At 43.0% G+C, this 20,803-nt stretch overlaps 1 protein-coding gene across 3 annotated transcripts in view; it reads right to left on the bottom strand.

Moving 5' to 3' along the window:
- Nucleotides 1-20,803, bottom strand: part of ERBB4 (erb-b2 receptor tyrosine kinase 4) — a 574,516-nt gene that overhangs the window by 164,112 nt on the left and 389,601 nt on the right. For all 3 annotated transcript variants that reach the window (XM_069021790.1, XM_069021791.1, XM_069021792.1), the window contains exons 5-6: nucleotides 10,046-10,111; nucleotides 3,514-3,632 (exon numbers count right to left, since the gene is read on the bottom strand). In XM_069021790.1, coding sequence (XP_068877891.1) covers nucleotides 3,514-3,632; nucleotides 10,046-10,111 — 185 coding nt within the window. The remainder of the gene's footprint in view (nucleotides 1-3,513; nucleotides 3,633-10,045; nucleotides 10,112-20,803) is intronic.

The raw sequence follows: 20,803 nt of genomic DNA, 5'->3' as shown, positions 1-20,803 counted from the left end.
TATTCACTTAGGCTACTTGGATTTTTGCTAGGATCTTGGCAAATATGTGACTTTTCAAATTAGGGAGTTTGGTGAGTCCCCTTAATTGGCAACAGTTGCCTGTTACAACACTTACTACAAAACCAAAACAGCACTGTAATTTGTTCATAACTACTCACAATCCACTAATTCTCAACTTGATAGGACATTCTAAAACTGCCAAGAGTAAGCAGTTATTTATCATTGTCTAAGCAAATGCTAATGACTTTTACAGAGGTCCAACCCTTTAGATCTCTTACAGCATGAGTACATCATCCAGCTGAAAACTGGAATTCCCAATTAGGAAGCAAGAGGGATAAGATCTTCTTTTGAGCTAGCACAGGAGGGGGCTGTTTCCCTAAGTGGTAAGTTTAACAAGGTCAGATGCTTCACATACTGAGAGAGGAAAATAGGACTTTGTCCCACTTGGCATTCCGGCTCTGCCACACACAGCTGACAGAGGACAGGGCCCTGACAAATGAAGAGGCGAGTGTGTGGATAACAAAAGTAATGGGATGCAGGGAAAACAATTGACCATGCAAGGCTGGTAATTAGGAATAGAAAGGCCCACCGATTTTGACATTCCTTATCAGCACACATCATGTCTATGGTTTTAACCACAGATTATAAGAAAACTGTTGGAGCAATTTTCACAGAGCATATCATGAATGAAAAATTTGTATGAATATGAAAGCTGTAGCCTGGCTTGGATCTCTCTAACAGTTTAAGCAGCCACTGTTACCGGGTATTGCCTCCCCACTAACCTGTAACTCAGGTTGCTTTAGAAGTGTTAGTCTAGGAGTGAATCCTTCTGGTCTTTTTCCAGGTTGTTAAAATACAGATGGTTTTGTGTCTTTGAAGAGTCAACAAGTATAACAATAATATATGGTGTCCTGTCCCCTTCCCTCCTGGGCTGGGACTGAGAGAAAAGAGAAAAAGATTCCTCTCTTCTGCTGATTTTACTAGCAGTCCTTATCTCCATTTGGATCAGGACCAGCAGGACCATGGGACCGGTCAAGCCAGCAGATTTCAGAAAGGAGAGGCTAATAATGTATGCAAGGACAAAATCTGCTGCTGAAAGGGACAAGCAGGGAGATCTGTAATGAAAGCACTGTCCTACATGGAGCATGTGCTAAGCAGAACTGCTGATCCTGTCTTTCCTGGTTCTTTCAAATGCCAATTACAAAATCTGCCATTTTTTTCACAGAAACAGATTTTTTTTCCCTTTGCAAAGATAAACACTTTACTCAGAACTGGATGTGAAGTCCACCCAAGGAATAGTGTTGTGTCACTTTTCTGGTTCCACTAGGCACTCAACCAGGCCCTCCTACACATTTCAAGTTCTAGACCCAGTTTGAATCTGAGATTAAAACATCAATAAAACTTTGCATTACCATGTTGGCTTGCATTTATGTCAGATGATGATTACTGTCTTGCTTTTAGAACTGAATATGCAAATGACTGGATGGCAGCATATGGAGGAGGATGGATGAATTTTATCTACAGATATTAAAACCATATTTAGAACAGGATGCTGTTGCAAGATGCCATAATGCTCTAAAGGATTTGTAATGCTTCATAAGCTGTACTTTTGCTTATTAATAAATACTAATATAGTTTTTTTCCTCAACTCATTTCTTACATGTTGACTTAAAAGGTACTCCATCATGTACATGACAATTCTCTGATAACAGTTTAGCAAATGCATAAAGTAAAACACACCAATACTCCTTGGAGATGTGACAATTCTCAGGAAAAACTCATCTAGAAGATCTGGGAGCCTTTAATTTATGACTGAAATGTTTTATATACATTCGTAATTGCTTCAATAATATATGCAAATTTGTAGCATTTTGTGCTAAATGCTGCTAATTTGTCAATAAAAGCATGGGGAAATACACAGGGAAAAAACAAAGTTCTGTGTCTCTGCTGAAAGCTAAGCACAGTTGTCTATAGCCTAAAGCATTACACTTTTCACCCACTGTGTCTAAGCAAGTAATGACTAGTCCTGAAAATTGCCAGACCCCTGCTGAATTTCTTTTACATTGCTCTGGGGCCAGGAGAGAATGAGAATAAACCCTGAGTGCTTCTCTGCTGTATCAGAACAAACATACTAGTTGATTTTTCGCATACATATTTCCATGGCTGCCACAATTCAGGAAGTCTAACTTTCAGGCTGCAGCATTACATAACTTATGCTGCCAATAACTTGTCCTTAACCTTTGAAAATGGGCACACATCAACACATCAGTTCTGAGGATGTTCCTCAGTGCTCATTTGGGAACAATGACTGCATTTTTCCTCTTCCCTTTACCTATTTATACTGTACAGGACACAAGAAAGAATGCTATTTTCCTATCTCTCTAGTTCAAAGCCAACAGAGAACTTCCAGTGACTGGAAAAAAAGCCATACTATATGTGCTGAGCATCTACTTGAGAAAAGCCACAGAAAACAGTTTTAGTAAATCCTGCTGGTGGCTAAGTCAAGCCACCACTACAGTTCATCAGCAGCCAAAGAACAGCAGTGTGGTTTTGAAGCACAAAACCTATCACTGTCAAACAGTCAGGGCCAGATAGAGAAAGATTCATTTTTGTCAGTTCCTTATGAGCCACTTGCCCACAGTTTCAAAACATATGCAATTTTCCATACCCTCCTCCCAACCCCACCTGGCAGTCAACTTCACAGGTATTTGTCTCTTCAGTCACATGGGTACCTTTGAAAACCCACCTCTCTAGCAGGTTCTAATTCTAGGCTTCTTTAGACCTAGATTTGCTTCCCCTGAAACCATTAGCAAAACTTGTCTCATCGGCCCAGTGTGATGAGCTACACCTTTTTTGAGATCAGTTTTGGGTTCTAAAGCTGCTAAAACTCTTAGAAATAATGGATTAGAAACAAAACAGATTTTTTTAATGGCCTGGATGTTTAGATTGTCTTTCTTTAAAGAAAAAGCCATTTCTTCTTTCCATCTGAAGCACACATGTAGTAACATGCATTTGAGGGAGAGTGTTTTAGGAACCACTTTCCTTCCATCTCCACAAAAAAGCATGCCCAGTAAAAAAGCTGAATTTAAATTAAGTCTGGCAGAAACAGGGAACACCTTGCACAGAGAAGCTAAATAGTATTCTTGACTTTCATATGAAAAGCACACAGAGCACTAATAAAAATCATGTTCAAATGTAATGACAAATACTTCTAAAAATTTGCTATCACCTCTAAAAGCTAATTTTGGAAAAGAAAAAGATAAAAATCACAGAGACAAGCACATTAATGGTTCCCAAACTGTATTTACAAATCTCATAGATCTGTTAATGGGTAATATTAAGTAGATAAATGATGTTAATAGAATATGAAAAATACTAAATGCTAAAATTTGCATCCTGAATCTGCGACTGTGCATATAGTACATTAAAAGGGATGAAATTGTGCATTTCATGGATTAAAGCATTAAGAATCTGCAGAGTGACTGGCAGGAAGAATAAAAAAATCACACATACAAAGCAGTCGGTGTCCTTGGGTCCGGAGCAGCCGCCGGCGCACTCGCGGTGGCAGCAGTCACTGACATAGGGCCCATAGCAGCGTCCATCACACTGCTCTGCACACACGGTCTTCGTCACTGCACGGGGCAGGAAAAGGGACAGCGTCAGACACAGGGCCAGGCAGACAGCTCTCCAACTGCTCCCCAAGCAAAACACCCACAGCCTGCTGGAAAAAGCCCCAAGGAGTGAGGGAACTGCCTCAAGGGTGCTGACACTCGGATCCAGAATGCCTGCAGGACAACTGCATCCAGAATATCTGCAGGACACCTGTATCCAGAATATCTGCAGGACACCTGCATCCAGAATGTCTGCAGGACACCTCCATCCAGAACATCTGCATGTCACCTGCATCCAGAACATCTGCACAATACCTGTATCCACAATGCCTGCATGATCCCCTCTTTAGGAACACACGTGTTGCTCAAGGACCGTGGAGAAGGAATTTGCAGTGTGCCCTCTTACCCTTGAAAATTCATGTGGAATGTTACTTTCAAATCATTAGTTTTCTTCAACAGGATATGACACCCCCTCTCACCACACCACTTGTGGTTTAGTTTTGTGCAAAGAATGGTCAACCAGTGGAGCATCCGCCTCCCCTCCCTCATTCGGCTATAACCTTTATCTGTATTTTATGGAAAAATAAATTAGTATTATGCAAACAACTATACCAACCACCACTGCCTACTGTGCTGTCAGCTGTCTTTTGATAAAAGCTGGGATGATACACTTCTGTAATTAACCTTCAACATCTATGCCGTTAAAAGCATTTAATTACTTCTCTATGAAAAACACTTTTCAGGAAGCAAGAAAAAACAAAATTCCATCCAACTTTCTCCTCAATTCTACTATTTTAATGTATATGTAACTCCTTTATAAGTACATTCTGATCCAAAATCCCTTCACAGCTTAGCAGAAATACTTAAGGTAATGCCGAAGCTTCTTGCTACATACAGTATTTATTTAAGACATAAAAATGTAAATAACTTAAGAGAAGTGATTGTTTATAATCTGTGGAATGAAACAATGTGCTTTTAGAGCAATTTCATCTTGCTGCTACCAGAGAGAAACTCCCAAACAGAAAAGGCTTTTGTGCCTTGTGCAATCTAATTTGAGAAATTTGGGAAATTCTGTGAAGGCACTTGCTGCCAATACTGCCTGAGAAGCACATTAAAAAGATTTGTTTATTTAAGTGACAGTATTGATAAACATTAAGACAGATGTGAAACAATGGCACCTGTGGCTGTGAGCCACCAGCACACCGTGGTGACAGTCTTGGCTCAGGAAAATTAATACCTTTTCTAGTCTTTGACTGTGTCTTGTTTTCCACCAGCTCAGGATTTGCACTGGACTGGGCACTGTCTTCCTCACAGACAGGTGAAGCCCAGCCTTACCCTGACTTGAGGGAGGGCACCAACTCCCAGCGGCTCCCCCTTAGTGGAGGGGCACAGAGGCCGTTCAGTTCACTGCACCCCACAACCCAAAGTCTCTGCGTTCACCCGTGCCACTGCCCAGGGGAGCAGCTGGTCCCAGAGCTGAGGGGACACCACCCAAATACTCTGCCTCCCCTTCACCACGGCATCTTGTGTTTTGACATGGCCACAGCCACATTCTGCTTTGTGGCTGTGCCTTCAGGCCATGCAGGGAGCCCACTGTTAACCACATTCCTTGCTGCTGGCCCACAGCTATTGGAAGTTTTGGTTAAACCTGGGAAGTTTTGGTGTAAAGCCCCTCTGCCTGGATAATCAGTGTGAGCCACCTAACTAATTCACCTCCGATTTATTTACCCCAGAACCAGCTGCTGTTGGGTGTGGGGTGTGGGCCATGATGTCCACCCTCTCCATGGAGCCACTGGTTCCCCATGGAGGAGGGACAGTGGCACAGCTCAGTTGGTTGGAGCATGGTGCTGATAACACCAAGGTTTTGGGTTTGATCTTGGGATGGGCCATTCACACCAGGGCTGACCTGGAGGAACACAGTCCTTCAACACAGTACTTGAACTGGATGCCTTCAAAAAGCATATTTTGCTTCTGGTTAGACACCAGCTCAAGGAGGGTCTCTACCACACTGCTCAGGATAGGGAACACTGTGGGTTTTCCTGAAGCAAAATTAATAATTACAGCAAAGGTTTGTCGCTGTTCTTCCCCATTTGTTTATTTTTGAGGGAGAACAAACAATGCCAACAGAAAGGCCAACATGTTGTTCTAGGAAGAGGCCAGAACATACCATATCTATCTCCTGCTTCACTGTATGCCATATTTGCATTATAGCTGCTGTTAAAGGTCCAGGTCTGAGAGAACCTGTCAGGTGTCTTCAGTGGCACCACACACACCAAGACATTAATGATCTTAAAGGGCTCTGAATAATCTTAAGGAGTCACATTTAAGAAACTTTAAAAGGAAGGTTTTTCCCCAACACAAAACAAACACAAGGAAATTCTGTGTATTGTCTTAAGGCCTGAAACAATCTGATTGCTCAGATGCAAATAAATATCACTCACCAGTTCAGCTTCCTGCAATCATTCTCAGGGGGTAACCCCACAGAAAATACACGTAACTGCACTGGTTTAAAAAGATAACAAGCTTTTTTCCCTAAACACTTTCCTCCAAATACAATTAATTGATTTTATAGCTGTAACTCAAGACCTATGTGAAAGAGTGAATTATAAATATTACCCAGAATGCGGCATTTCAGGTGCTAGATACTCATATCTTCATCCAACACAACCATGAGGAGGCCCTCACTAATCACAGCTGAGACCCCAAGCTTCAAAGCAGATCTTTTGAGGGTCAGCACAACTACCTGCCTAGATTCCTACAGATCATGTGTGTGATCCCAAGAATTTGGAGGGTTCAACTACACAGAACTGTCACAGTCAGGACCAGGACCAAAGGACAAACACCAAAGTCCTGAAAAAAGTGCTGTGCATTGAGATGGATTTCTGGGTGAGACTGTCAACCTCTACCAGCATTTCAGAGCAATAAGCTGTGTTGGGGATGGGATGAAATAACCACCTTATGTATGTGTGCAAAACATCAGTCTCCTTTATATTTTCCCCTCATCTTTAATTGTGTCAGGACACCATAGATCTATGAAGGAAAAAATGGGAAGTAACTGAAATCAATGGAAGTGTTGCAAACATGCAAAGTTATTAGAGCAATACAAGAGTTTTAATTAAAGATGCTGGGTCCAAGCAGAAATGCTGGGTTTCCCTGATTGATCCCAGCTGCTGGTTCAGCTCTTTCTGTGTGCCCCTCCAGGCTCCTGCTCCCCTTCTGCTGCTCTAACTTAGCACCTTCTCCTCAGCAACACCAGCTGCACAAGGACTGTATAAATACAGTTGTGCTCAGACCACACGCCTGTACACACACAGTCATGGAGCACTTGACATTTGCTAAATGTTTCATGTTCCAGGTTTGATTTATAGGTTATATTTGTCTTTTTGCATTCCCTTAGTTGGGTCTATATTCTAATTTAGATTGTTCTCTTTTCAGTTACATTCCTCCTGGGAAAAGTGCATAATCTGTCACTTTAATAATGTATTGAATTGTAAAAGTTTCAATTTCCACATGAAACTCTTAACAGACATGAACAGCAAAAATTTTAACAACCTAACCATAGATTTTCAAATTTGATTACTGCCTTCCAAAACCATTTGTTATTATGATTTTATTTAGAGTGGTTTACATTCTATTCAGTGTGTGCCCAATACCCTTTGAAAAATAGTCTTTTTAAAAGTATTTTCACATTAGCCTTTCCTGACACTGAAACAAGTTATATCATCTAGATTTCAAATTGTTCCTATTAATATCTACTAATATTTTAATTATAAAAGAAAAAAGGATTGTTAACTGTGTAAAACAGTACCCTGGAATTTCATCTTCTCTACCTCCTGACAGAACAGCTTGCCTTAAATTTCCTATTAATTGTCTTCTTAAATACATGAATTTTCTTGTCACATTTAGACATTAGAACAGAGTTAGATGCAGGTGGTGTTTCAGACAGAGTTAGCAACAAAGATGTTGCTGGAAGGCAACATAAGAAGCAGCTAGGTAGATGATATTCATGAAAAAAACAAAGGGATTTAGATTTTTTTTCCATATGTAATTTGAAATGAAAGACACGGATTAAGATCTTTCATTTTTTATCCTTACCCAGGAAAATAATTTAAATCTTATCCTGGGAGGGGGCCTCATTAGAATATTTTGCTTCAATCCTCAATCAAGAAAAAAGAAGAAATTATTGAAATGCAGCTCTGAGTTGTTTCTAGTATCAAAATGGTTTGGCACTCGGATGTAGCACTGCTGGAGTATTTTCCTACAAGTGTTGGAAAGACGTGCATCCCCAAGGTGACAGGGTTAAGGTGGGCACAATGTGCACAACACCACTCATCCTGTCTCCAGGTTGGATCTAACAACATTTGTCAGCCTGAAAGCCAGGCACATCTTTTAAAGTCAGAAATGAAGGCAGCAAAAGCATAGTCCCACTTGCATTTCTATGTTCTGAGTCCCTACTCAAATTCCCCCTCTTTTCTTCACAAAGTTCACAGGAAACACATTGTGAGAATACAATGAAGGAATACCCTCTGCCAGTCTTTTCCTTCAATCCTGCTGCTTGTCCAAGGTGCAGCAAGGTCATGGAGGCAAAGAGGAAGTCTGTGATGTAAAATTAATTCCTGTCCCTGACAATCACAGGCTGTGGAGTGGGCTTGAAGGTAAGAGGATGTGGAGCAGCTACTTGAGTAGAAGAGAGTGATCTGTGTATCTCCCTGAAACTTAGATGGGTTATGGCTTTTCCTAGTTTATTATTTTAACCTATGGTTGTGCCTTAGCCTGTCCCCACTGTTTGGATTTGCAAGGGCAGCCACTGTGAAGGCAGGGAGAGCTGTCACTCCTGGAGCCAACCTTCCGTGCAGCCCTGCTGAGCTCCTGCCTTCACAGCACTGCAGATAAGCTTTTCTCCCCCTGGTATTACTACATTAATCCACCAAATCAGTTCACTTATCTGAGAGCAGTGCTTTGTAGAGGCTGAGACCATGGGAGCTGATCCTGCCACATGGACCTCTGCAGCCACACGGTTGGACTTACCATGAGGCTGGAGACACGGCCTGAACCAGGATCATGGGCTCCTTATGGAACGTAACTGCCACGATTTTAAACTATTCTTGGATAAGCTAACCACAGAAGGCCTGAATAAATCTACTCATGCTTGGATGGATTATGCAGCTGTTTACAAAGTTACTAGTTTTAATAGACAAATAAGCCTCTTATTAGGACAGAGAAAAAAAAAAAAAAAACATTGATTACTTCTAACCATGATATAAAATAATTTGGTCAGCTAGGGTTTAAGTCACTTTCCATTATCTACTTAAGCACACAACCCAGAACCTACTTCTTTTCTTGGTAAGGAGCACTGACTTCCTTGGGGCCTTCATAAAGACTGCCAGCAAAGGAAGGAGATGTCCTAGCTCAATTCAGACAAAGAAGAATCTGCTCTGCATCACTTAGTCCTACAACATGTCCTAAGGGATCGCTGCACTGTTCCTACCATGTCCCAGGAAAAGGCAGATGACACTGGGCTGGCTCTCCTCAGCACAGAGATCAGTTGAGGTGCTCATCTGGGAGTGGCTCATTTGTCACAGTCTTTCCACCTATTTACAACTCAGCCAAGGAAACAAGCACAAGCTGAAGAAGCTGGGGAGCTCCCAGCAACTACTTAATTTCCCAGGAGGAGTGACTCCAGTAAAAGCAACTGGTTTGCACCCTCTTGGAAGCAGGAAAAAGAAAAAAACTTGTAGAAAAAGCTCTCAATTTTCTCCTCTTTTATTATCTGCTAGTATTGTGACTGTACTTCTAGCTCTTTAGTGCCTATGTGAAGGAGCTTAAAACACTCCAGGAAGAAACTCATTTTAATGTTCTCTATATTCAAGAGGACAAACATCATGAGTAACCCTTCACTGACTACTTCCTTCACAAAAAAACTATTATTCTCTCTTTCAGTGCAACTCAAATACATTCTGAAGTTATTCTAAAGAGAACAGTTCTGCAAGCTAACTAATATTCCCAGGCTGCCATTGAAATCAACAGAGTATTTTGGCATCAGGAACTCTGCAGTGTCAGGTGGTCATTAAAGATCTCCAAATCTGCCTTGTAGTTTTTTCTATTCCTGCAGTATTCATTTCAGTGCATTTCAAAATAACCATCAATATTCTCAAGAGCTGTGCTCCATGTTGCTACCAAGTAGTGAAAAGAAAATTCAAGTTAGTGTAAGCAGTTTTAGAAAGTACAAGGGAGGAAAGAAAAATATCATTCACATGGGTGGAAAATAAAGCAGATAATCTACTGGTAAAAACATTGGAAAAAAAACCTCTTGTATATTTTAGAGTTATACTGAACCAGAATTCATAGTATCCCTTCACAACTGAAAGAAAAAACATGTAGGATCTCTGCTACATTGTTTTCCAGTCCTTTGTTTCTCACTCTTACACACTTACAGGTCTGGCAGTGATTCTCTGTTGGTCCCCAGCACCGTCCTGTGCAGGACTTATGGCAACGACCACCTGCAGGACAGACAGAAAGAGAGAGATTGGAAATGTGGCTTCCTTTCATTCCTTTAACATCCAGCAACTGCAGAAGAGGAGAGTCCATCTTGTCTTTGGAAGGTTTTTATGCTTTAGCAAGGTTGCAGCAGTGCCTGTAAAAAAGGCTCACCTAAATAACCAGACCTGGTGTCAAACTTATATGAAATACTTATCTAAATGTTTTATACCCTGAATACCTTTTTTGGTATGCATTATGACTGGGACATTTTAAAACAAAAAGAAGTATGAGCAAGTCTGGAGGACCGAGGAACTATGTCATCACTCAGTGCTATTGCTATTGCTTTCCACAGCCTCTAAGACCTGCTGATTCTTCCACAGCAGAAGAGATGGCTGTGCTGGAAAGGCTACACAGCTACCTACCTCCTGTCTAATTTCATCTGAACAACGGGACACTCTACCCAATGTCTTTGGTTAAAAGCCACCCCTCTTCCCCACAAACTTGCATGGTCTGCATGTCCAAATTATGGTAAGGGAAATGTGCCCTGTGCAACCACTTAACCCAGCAAAGCTCACAGGACCTTCTGTTTTCTGGCTGCTGGTTCTTTAGTTGCCTGTGGTTGTGCTTCAGAAGGAACCTCATGTTCCTTCAGACCTTGGACATGATGCCCTGCATCATCTTTCCACATGCTAACAGGTTTAGTCCCTGAAGAAAAAGAACTGTGGGGGCTTTCACTGTAAAATATAGCTGGAAGAAGAAGTGTTAGCAGTGGTAGGTTTTATAAACTACCTAGTAATTAGTGACTGAAAGCCACTTGGACTGAAGTGGGAGTTGAGTTTACATGTCCATGTCATGGGAAAATGCTGACCCCTGTGACAGGGAATGGCAAGCAAGGAGAAGAGCTGGAATGTTCTCCTCTGGCTGCACTTCAGCACCACTGGAGAGAGCGCTCAGACAGTCCCACACCAGTCCAGGCTGTGAGGGAATGGAGACCCCATTCCATGGCTGCCATCTAGACATGGCCAAAGTCTAGGTGCACTCCCAGGTGTGGCAGTGCCTGAGGGGCAGGCAGCAAAGCCCTTCACAAAGCCAGAGCTGATGGGACGAGCTGAGAAATCCAATGTAAAGCTTATGAAGACTATGCACAGTCCTTATTGCTGCGCTTTTGATTGCGGGAACCCAACCTAGTGTTTGATTAAACTTTTATCCATCACTGAATACTGCTGAGATTCTGCTAAGTGAATTTCCCCTTTGAACCGGATCCAGGTCCAATCCTTTTAATCGTGTATTAACAGCTGCTGCTGCTAACACTGCTCCATTACACTAAATCAAATACTTGCCACATGCCCTGATGGGAGATGGTGTCGGAGAAAGTGCAAAATGCCTCTCAGCTAAGGTTGGATCACCCTAAAGACAAACACTGCTCCTCTGCTAGCAGTGTGCTCACACCTGCAAGATGTTACAGAGCTGAGCAAACCCACCGTGATGGTTGTGTGAAGTTAGACTCTGTCACTAATTTTTCAAAGCCAGCGTTCCTCCCTTAGCATTCCTGGTGCCATTGATGATGCTGACTGGTAATTACCACACTGAATGCCAACTACCTTATTAAAACTACCAACTCCTTGTTGCATTCATGTTCATTTAAAGCAATTATACTTGGGAAACATTGTTGCTGACATCACCAGCACATAATTCGCTGTCACCTTCTACCATATGTTTATTTAGATCACAAATGTACTGTACCTACATAAATGCAAACTCATTCTGGCTGACAGGGAGGGCACTCCATCTGGCATGAATAATGAAACTTTAATCAGTAATAACGATTATTATGATTATTAAGAGACTACTGGAACCCTGCACAGAAAGCAAATATATCCACACTGATTTATAAGAATGAAAGTTTAAAAAGGCGAGGTAAACAGCAAATTAAAGGAAGAATTTTAGCAGACGAGGCTTGATAAGATACAGGTTGTTAGCTGATTTTGGTACTTGCTGAACTGAATAGAAATGCTCCCCTGGAAGTGGGTTTTATTAACTAGCTACTCCTGATCAGCAGGAGGAGCAGGATGGATGCACACTCAGAGAACCTTCACCACTGTGGGCTGTGCTTGGCCCTCCCCTGAGCTGGAGCATCCTTGCTGGGGCAGCTCAGGAGGAGCCACAACCCACCCAGAAAGGGGCCTCCTCTTGCAAGAGTCTCCTCTATCCCAATCCTTCCTTGAGGTCCAATCTCATGCCTCTCTAGGCTCAGAGGTCTGGAGTGCAGGGAGAAAGCTGGAGGCCTCTGGTGCATCCAGCACCAGAAAGCACTGCACAGATCACTTTCAACCACACATTCCTGAGGCACAGTAAGGCAGCAGTTTGGCTGCTCCTTCCCCTTTTTGTCCCTGGATTCCACCCCATTCCAAACCATACTGTAAACACTGGGCTTTCCACTGCAACATGTGCTGTGGGATAACACAGAAGAAAACTTCAGCATCCCTCTGATGCCTTGAGGTGGCCACGTAAAAACAGAGACTAGACAAAAATAAGAGAATAAAAGTAGGTATTTATTTGAAGGGCCTTCAAAGGTACACCCTGGGCAGTCAAAAGGCTACACCCAAGATGGACTGTGGGTCACGGGTTCTTCACACTTTTATAAGTTTGGTCCATTTGTGTATCAGGGTTAATTCTCCAATTATAACTTCAGTTCATGATGTAAGTACCCCAAGTTTGCCCCCCTTCTAGGCTTTAGTTTACACATTTTGGCACCTGGTGTCCTTGAGGTGGAAACCTAGAGAGGCTTGTTATGTCTGCCTAGCATGAGAGAGCAGAAGTTAACAGGCCACATGAAACTTCAGAGTTACACACCAGGCAGTACAGGATTTGAAAAATATAAAAGTTAAAACCTAAGGCATCACCTCCAAGTGATTCCTAACTACAGATTCTGTAAAAGATGCACTTAAAATACAAATCTTCATATCTGAAGCTCCTAGGTGCTGAGCTGATCCTCAGTACGCAGCCAAAAATTTATTCAGCCACCTCTATTCCTCCTGGAAATAAAAGCAATTCAGCATCTTCAAAACATAATTTTAAAAAAAAATTTAACTTGCATGCCTGCTGCCTGGTACATGACTTTGTTTGGCAGTGTCAGATGATGATTTGCATTTAAATAGAGATATTTAACAATAAAGCAAGAAAAGGCTGCCAGTTTCCTTTTTTCTCACTGGGAACTCAAAAGTGTCTGTTTCATTGTTTTCACTTTTCTCAGCTGTACAGACACAACCAGGAGCTGAGCTTGTAGGCAGCACACCTCTGAATTGCATTGTTATGTGTCCTTTTGAAGGTCAAATATACTGAGAATTAAAAACCAAACTCCCTCCAAACAGTGGATCTGTATTGGTTTGGTTGTTTAAAGAGAAAAATAACTTTCTTTGCTCTCAGTATGAACTGGTCTAGATTCTGCCCTCACAACCCTCTGTATTTCACCTGGTTTTCCCCACTAAGGGAAAATCTGTCCTGTAATAAGGACAGATTGAAACACATTAAAGACCAGCTCTGCAAAATTAAAACAAAAATAGTCCTGTGGAAGTCAACATAAGCACTCAGGAGCATAACAAGCATTCATGTGAGGAGCAGATCTCACAATTATATCTCTATGTCAGGCTTAAATGATAATAAATGTATTGGCCCTAAGGTTGACAAGGCCCTTGGAGAAATTCTACCACTACTCACAGATCTTCCTGTATATATTTCTTAAGATTTTTAGACTGTGAGGCAAGAGAATTGAAGAAAAAAAAAATTATTAAACAATTTGTGGCATAAATCATTCCTGTTATTCATTGTGTCTAAAATATTCTAAACCCCTCCAGCATACAGCAGAAAGGGCTAAAAGAATTTGGCCAAAAAAAAAACCCTCTGCAGGGCATAACCTTGGCCCATTTGCTTGATTCTTGCACATTAGTGAAGGCACATTAGAGAAACCCTGTGTTTTCCTTTTCCAAGCAAGATAAGGAAGAGAAGAACCTACAAAATTCTCCTCCCCATTACAGCTGGGACACTGGAGTACATTTCTGCTCCTGAATAGTAGCATTGTTTTGCACACACAGTGACAGTTTGGAGGCTTCCATAATTTTCACAGGCTTTGTTATGAAATCTAGGTTAAGAAAGGGCAGATTCCCACTGGAACATGAGAATTAATTTTGCTTTGGCAAATTGCACACAGAAAACCAATGTTTTGTCTCCTGGGCTGTCTTCCCTTGGGTAAAACTACTGCAACAGATCTGAATTACAGACTCTGGCCAGAGCACCTTCCTTGTCATTTCCAGGACAGAGTTTTATTTGTGAGAGATGCTTCTGTTTTCCCAGCCAGGGAAAGCCACCAGCAGAAAATGTTTGCTCACTAGCTTGGGAAAGACCAAGGTTACTTCATCCTTGTGTTTTCCTGAGAATTGAGAAGGGCTTTCCTTTGACTCCAGACTGACTTTATTATTTCAGAAACAGTAAAACTGCAAAGGATTAAGTTACTGATGAGACAAGAAAAATGAAGTCCTCCTCTTAGCTCTAAGCTCAGTGTCACAAAAGAGAAGAAACACTGCTTATTCCCCATCAGCTATGCCAGCTGCCTCGAGCAGACCCCTCTCAGTCGAAGGATGTTGGGGTTTTAGGAGCTCTCCTGGTTTTTCGGGTTTTTTTCTGTTAAAGGAATTTCCCCCCCATACACGTTGCATGGGGAACAAATGGCCGGGTACTTAAGAAAACAAAAGACCTGGCTGCTCTTTTTGTTTCACCTGGGTGTGTGGGCAGTCAGTCTGGAGTTAGGACAAAGAGGGAAGCTGCTTTCTTCAGCCGCTTTTCCTTCTGCTGGAGAAGCCCCGGGATCCCAAAGTCGCCTTCCCTGCCCCGCTAGGAGCTGGGCTGTGGCCACCCTGCCCCGCCGCTGCTTTGAGCCTTCGCTGTGTTGTAGCCGTGCTTGCCCTGCCTGCCCAGACCTCCGGAGGAGTTCCCCTTTTTGGATACTTCCCCTTTTTGTGCTCGTCCCTGCCATTCCAGCCTGCAGTTCCAGCCTGCTGTTCCCGGGGGTCCAGCCGGACACCGGGATCGGCTGCCCAGGATTTGTGAAGCTTCTTTGTTCCATCCCTTCCCGGGATCCCAGGGCACCAGAGCTGCGTGCTCCCCGAGCTCGCTCCGGAGCGCCCCCTGCAGCCGCGGGGGAACCATTGCACCTGCCCTGCTCACCGGGAGCCGCCAGCGCCCCTGCCGGCTGTGAGCGGAACTGCACCCGAGGGGAAAGGGCCTGACAGCCGAGAAGGCTGGGACTGGGTTTGTGATCGTTTGCTGTTACTGCCATAGTTATTGTTGTTTGTTTGACTGGTTATACACATATAGATATATAATAGTAAAGAACTGTTATTCCTATTTCCCACATCTTTGCCTAAAAGCCCTTGATTTCAAAATTATAATAACTCGGAGGGAAGGGGGGTTGCATCTGCCATTCCAAGGGAGGCTTCTGCCTTCCTTAGCAGATACCTGTCTTTCAAACCAAGACAAAGGAAAGCAGAAATAAGAGGAGAAGTGTCTCACTTTGCACAAAACTTACATTTACAGATGGTTTCTATCAGGTTAATAAATCATCATTCAGTATTAGGATATCTGCAACACACTGATAATGAAGTGCAAGTAAACGGACAAAATAAAGTGGCGTGGATGGTTGCAAGGCATAGTTTTAAGCAGCCTCTTTACTTACCTAACAATCTAAAATAATTTATTAACTATCAAAACAGTTATAAATAATTTATTAGCTTCTGTAAGCTGCTTAGAAACTCATCCTTTACCTGAAAAATTCACTCCTGCACAAATGCTAGAGATGCCATAGAGATGTTTTCCGACAAAACCAGCCCTGAAGTCCAAGAAATTCCAGGTATACTCTGTGGTAAGAGTCCCAGGCTGTTCTTTGCATGGCTTAGGTGAGACAGAAGGTTTGAATATGCCTGTGTGTTGTTTTTCTAGGCAGCTAAACTCCTTAGTTCTATGTAGGTATAGATAACAAAATCAACATGTAATTCAAACACCTCAGCAGAGCATTAAGGAGAATTAAAGATACTATTGTTGTGATGGATTGTTCTGCCTTTATCAGGCCATAATGGTTTCCCTGTCCTTGTCTGACTGTTCCTATAGTCACACATTCATTCATTCACTCACACTTCTTTGTTAGGTAAAAATAATTTTGCATTTCCTACCGGCCCTGTGCTAGCCTTCAGATCTCTCATATCAATTTGAAAGTTAATTACCTAAGAGAGTCTCACACTTCCCAGGATTTCCTTCCCTTATGGCAGGAGAGACATGTTGCAAGAAAAAGTAAAACTTTCCATAAAAGAAGAAAACATGTGATAGAAATACCTAGTGCTCATTTTCTCTCCCTCTCTGTAACGCATTATGGGATACAGAAATCTAAGGGTCAATTCCACTGCTAAAAAACTATGTGGCTTTTACTCATGTCAGATGAATTCACCTTAGAATCTATCACCAAATAGTTTTCCAACGTAGGATTAGTCCCATAAAATTCAGGCTTTTCTTTAACAAGCTGTACCTGCATTGGTATTGTTACTTTTATTATGGTAAATGGCAGCAGCTGAGCTTTCTGTCTCCTCTCTGCATGTTTGCTTCTCTCCTGAAGTCTCCATGCCCAATGGAGACACCCTGCACAAACATTAATGGGATCCCTTTACAGAGAAAACTCTCATAGGGTTCATCAACGAGCACTTACACTGTGGAAAAGCACTGTACCTGTTGTGGATCCACCCACCCATCCATCCATCCATCCATCCATCCATCCATCCATCCATCCATCCATCCATCCATTCATCCAACAGTTCCCTAGAGCCCAACCCCACCTGCCAAGAGGGTGCATCCAGCCTGGAGCTCAGTAAGGGTGGAAGCAAACTCCTGCTCACAATCATTTCCAACAGGGACTTCCAGCTCTGCCAGTCAACACCTCTATCTCCCCCTCATCTTCCTCAGCTGATAAGAAAAGAGACAAACACAAATGGAGAGGGACTCAGGGACAGGCAGCTGAAAAGAAACTGGCCTGGGAAACAGGTCTGGGAAATGAAAACAATCCAAGAGATATGCCCTGAAAGACAGGCACGGAAAGAGATACACGGACAGTGTGAGGGAGAGTGGGGAGAGGGAGCAGAGATAAAACTCAGCCAGCACTGAAGAAAACAAAAACTGAATACCAAAGAGGGATGCATTTCCTTGAGTAATGTGGGATGGAGACAATCCTTGCGTGTGCACAGGGACCGGGCATCTGTTGAGAACTGCAAAATTACAGAGTATTGCCAGATACGCTGGTGGCAGACAGTTTTGATTTTAAGAGAGATTGGCCACCAGAGGTAAAGGAATAAATGGAAAGTCAAGAAGAGCATGTCAGCAGCACTGAACGGGCTCAGGCTGGTGGATTCATATCTGTTGCTGACAGCTCTGAGCTGATAGGGAGCTCACTGTAATGTTACTGCAGCTGCTACAGAAAAATGTCTTCAGGCCACGGTAATGACTACAGAAAGGGACCTGAGGGGGGTAATGAAGACACTGGTTATTTTTCTCTGTCTGGAGCAGACAGTGCTGGTAAGGCTGTGTGACTCGATGCATTAATTGGGGGTTTAGTCATCCACACAAAATAAAAACCTTCACATGTGACATAGACTAAAACTTTACACTGATTAAGCAATTAGGAGCTATTAATTATCACTGCTTATAGCTGTTAGCACAGAGCAATATAAGTGAATTCCCCCCACTGTGATGGTGAATTAGTTCCAATCAGCATCAAATGCCTTCCTGAACATGCACACAGGGATGCTGAGCAAATGGGGAGACACAGCCAGAAGGCTAAAATGATAGGTCAAGTCATACCTGCTGCTTGGCAGGCTCATCAAGAACAACAAAGCCTCAGGAATCCTTCTGTTGTAATCATTATTGTTAAAAAAATCATCCATAGGTAACTGCCCCTCCTCCCACAGTGCGGCAGGAGCAGAAGCACAGCCCGGTCCCTGCTGATGGGGGTCTAACACTGGGGTCAGAATGAAACACAGACCCTCCAGTGGACCATCCCCAAAGCACAGAGATCACAACCACAGGCCCCTTCAAAATACTGGAGTAACTCTTATTTTCCCTTTCCTCTGTGGGGAAGGAGAGGGTGCTATTCTGCCACCTGTATGTGAACACCCAGGGTGTGGAGTTAGGCGTCTCATTCTCTCCTTTGCTTCCTGTGATGAAGGCTCTGTGCTCCTGGGTCAGCAAGCCAAGAAAGAGTCTGGGGGCTGCTCTGTTAAAGGGGAGAACACCGAGCTGGCAACCATCACTCCCCAGGACAGCTCTCTTGGCACAGAGAGCTCTTCAGCCTCAAAGGGAGAGAGATGGGCACAGCACACAACCATTCCTGGGCTCATGCCCCGCAGCTCGGTGGCTGTGATCACTGGTGAGCCATGGATCAGAGCACCCCTAGGACTATATCTGTATTTAACTTAATGATTACTTAATACTCAGAATTTCAACAGAAAAAGTAGAAAAGACCCCAACTAAGACCAGCCTGAGGCAGTTTGCACTGGGAGGCGAGAACCAGGATGTACAGATTTGAATGCCTTGATGCAAGGCAGGAAACTGAACCCTGCCCTCCCACACCCTGAAGAACTCCTGAGCTGATAATGTGGATAAAAAGGGGAGAAAAGTCTGTCTTACCAAGGAAGTTTTGGGTGTGAGCAGAAGACAGGTCTGTGAGAGGAAGGCACTGCAGATTCCAGCAGACAGAGACCACAGAAAGCCAACATCTTCTATGCCTTTATATTCACCTCAGCATTTCCCCCTGCATGGAGGTGTCTGGAAGTGCCTGCATTTCCTGTCTAAGAAGCAGTGACTGCGATGCCCTGCACTGACACCTGCATCCTTCCCTTCCCTAGGTCACTGCCCAGTGGCTCTCAGTCCTGGCACTTTCCTGGTGTGACAGCGCAGGAAATCCAAACCCACAAACAAGCCAGCAGCAGGGGATCCCATGGGCACCCGCGGCAGTGCCTGGAATAAATCTGGAGCCAGGTCTCTGTCCATAGGAGCAGCAGCACTTTACTGCCCGATGGATAACTGGGCTGAGAATGGAATGATGCAGATATAAGTTGCTTTGTCCAGGGATACAATGTGCAGTGCTGGGAGAAAAATTCTTGCACTGTTAGAGGAGATTTTCGAAGGAGGCTCTCAACAAACTCAAACACACAGCGGGGAGTGTTCTTGTGTGGATTTAGTAGCAGCTCTTCAAACAGATCAAGTCAGTCAATACCACATAAGTCAAAATACCGTCCCGTTATAATTTCCTGTAATGCAGCCAAAGCAGTAATAAAGTTCAAACAGAGGGACATACAGTTTCCACTTTTTAATCAAAGTAATAACCGCAAAGAAAGGAAATCAGAACTTGAATTGGCTTTTAAAATTCATTTTATTTTTTCTTGATGTCTTGTAGTATTCCTAGAGTCTGGCAGGGTGTATTTAGAAGTGCTAATGTTTTAATCAACTTTTGACGCAATTATATGTAAATACTAGAAAGGAATTCCTCATTCCCATGAAATCTGGAGTCCTGTTTTAGGCCAGTTTTTGAAGTTTGGGTAGGCCTCTTAATATGCTTATCTAAAATGTATTTCTGGCTACTTGAAACAAAACTGATTATTACAAAACAATACTTGGACCACAGAAGCCCTTTCTCTGTTGGAAAACAATGGTTGGACAGATATGCTGATATTTAAATTTAGTGTTTGCTATACACAAAAATTTAATGAAAATAATCATACAAATTTCAAACTGCAATTTCCTGGACAGTCTTCAGTTATCAGAGACCTGCTAGGAGGTGATGCTTTGGGCATGATGGGACTGTAATGTAGGTTTAATACTGCAGGAGGTGTGAAGGGACCAGAAGGAAGACCCTGAAGCTGCCTTGAGTTTGGGCAGACCTGTGACCAGAGCCCTTTAGCCAGGCTGTCCACAGGACAGCAACTCTCGTGACAGTTCTGAGAGTCTGCCAGAACAGACAGATCTAACAAAATCCTTAAAAAACACAGATGTGATAGCAACAAAGGCTTGGGGTGGTTTTGTGTTTGATGAAGGGAGCAGAACAGTGTGTTGGGAGAGGCCACCTGGATAGTTCCAACACTGCAGCCACCCCCGTGAGGCACCAACCAAGCCCATCTGAGCGGGGGGCTGGGACATGCAGGGTGGGAGGCTTCCAGATCCTGCAGACACTATTCAGAAGCTGATTTTATACTCTTTCTTTCCTTCCCCTTTCCCTAAGCAGCTCTTCGAAGGCAGGTTGTGAGAGCAGCTGAAGCTTGCTGTGAGAGACCAATCCCACCCACCCACTCACTACAAATCTGGCAATCACCATGCAATTAGGCTGTTTTAAATATTCCGAGTATTTGGGGGTTGTTTCCTACTTTCAAGAAACACCGGTGCTTGTGATAAACAAGCTGCCTGTAATGGAGAGGAATGCTTTCATTCAGCCTGAAAGTCTCTCCCTTGTGCAATACACTGCTTAAACACCAATCTGCCATAAACAGGTGCTGTGCAGTAATACATTATACACACACAGGTTGCCATTAACAGATAAGCATTTGCCAACAGTTGCTATACACCACTGCGTGGAGCCCTACTTCAGTGCTGTATCTACAGAACCACTGCAAGATTTTATACATCAG

This window comes from Aphelocoma coerulescens, chromosome 7 (assembly GCF_041296385.1).
Source record: "Aphelocoma coerulescens isolate FSJ_1873_10779 chromosome 7, UR_Acoe_1.0, whole genome shotgun sequence".
Taxonomy (NCBI): Eukaryota; Metazoa; Chordata; class Aves; order Passeriformes; family Corvidae; genus Aphelocoma; species Aphelocoma coerulescens.
The sequence above is the reverse complement of the archived record's forward strand: the minus strand, read 5'-3'. Positions and strand labels throughout refer to the sequence as shown.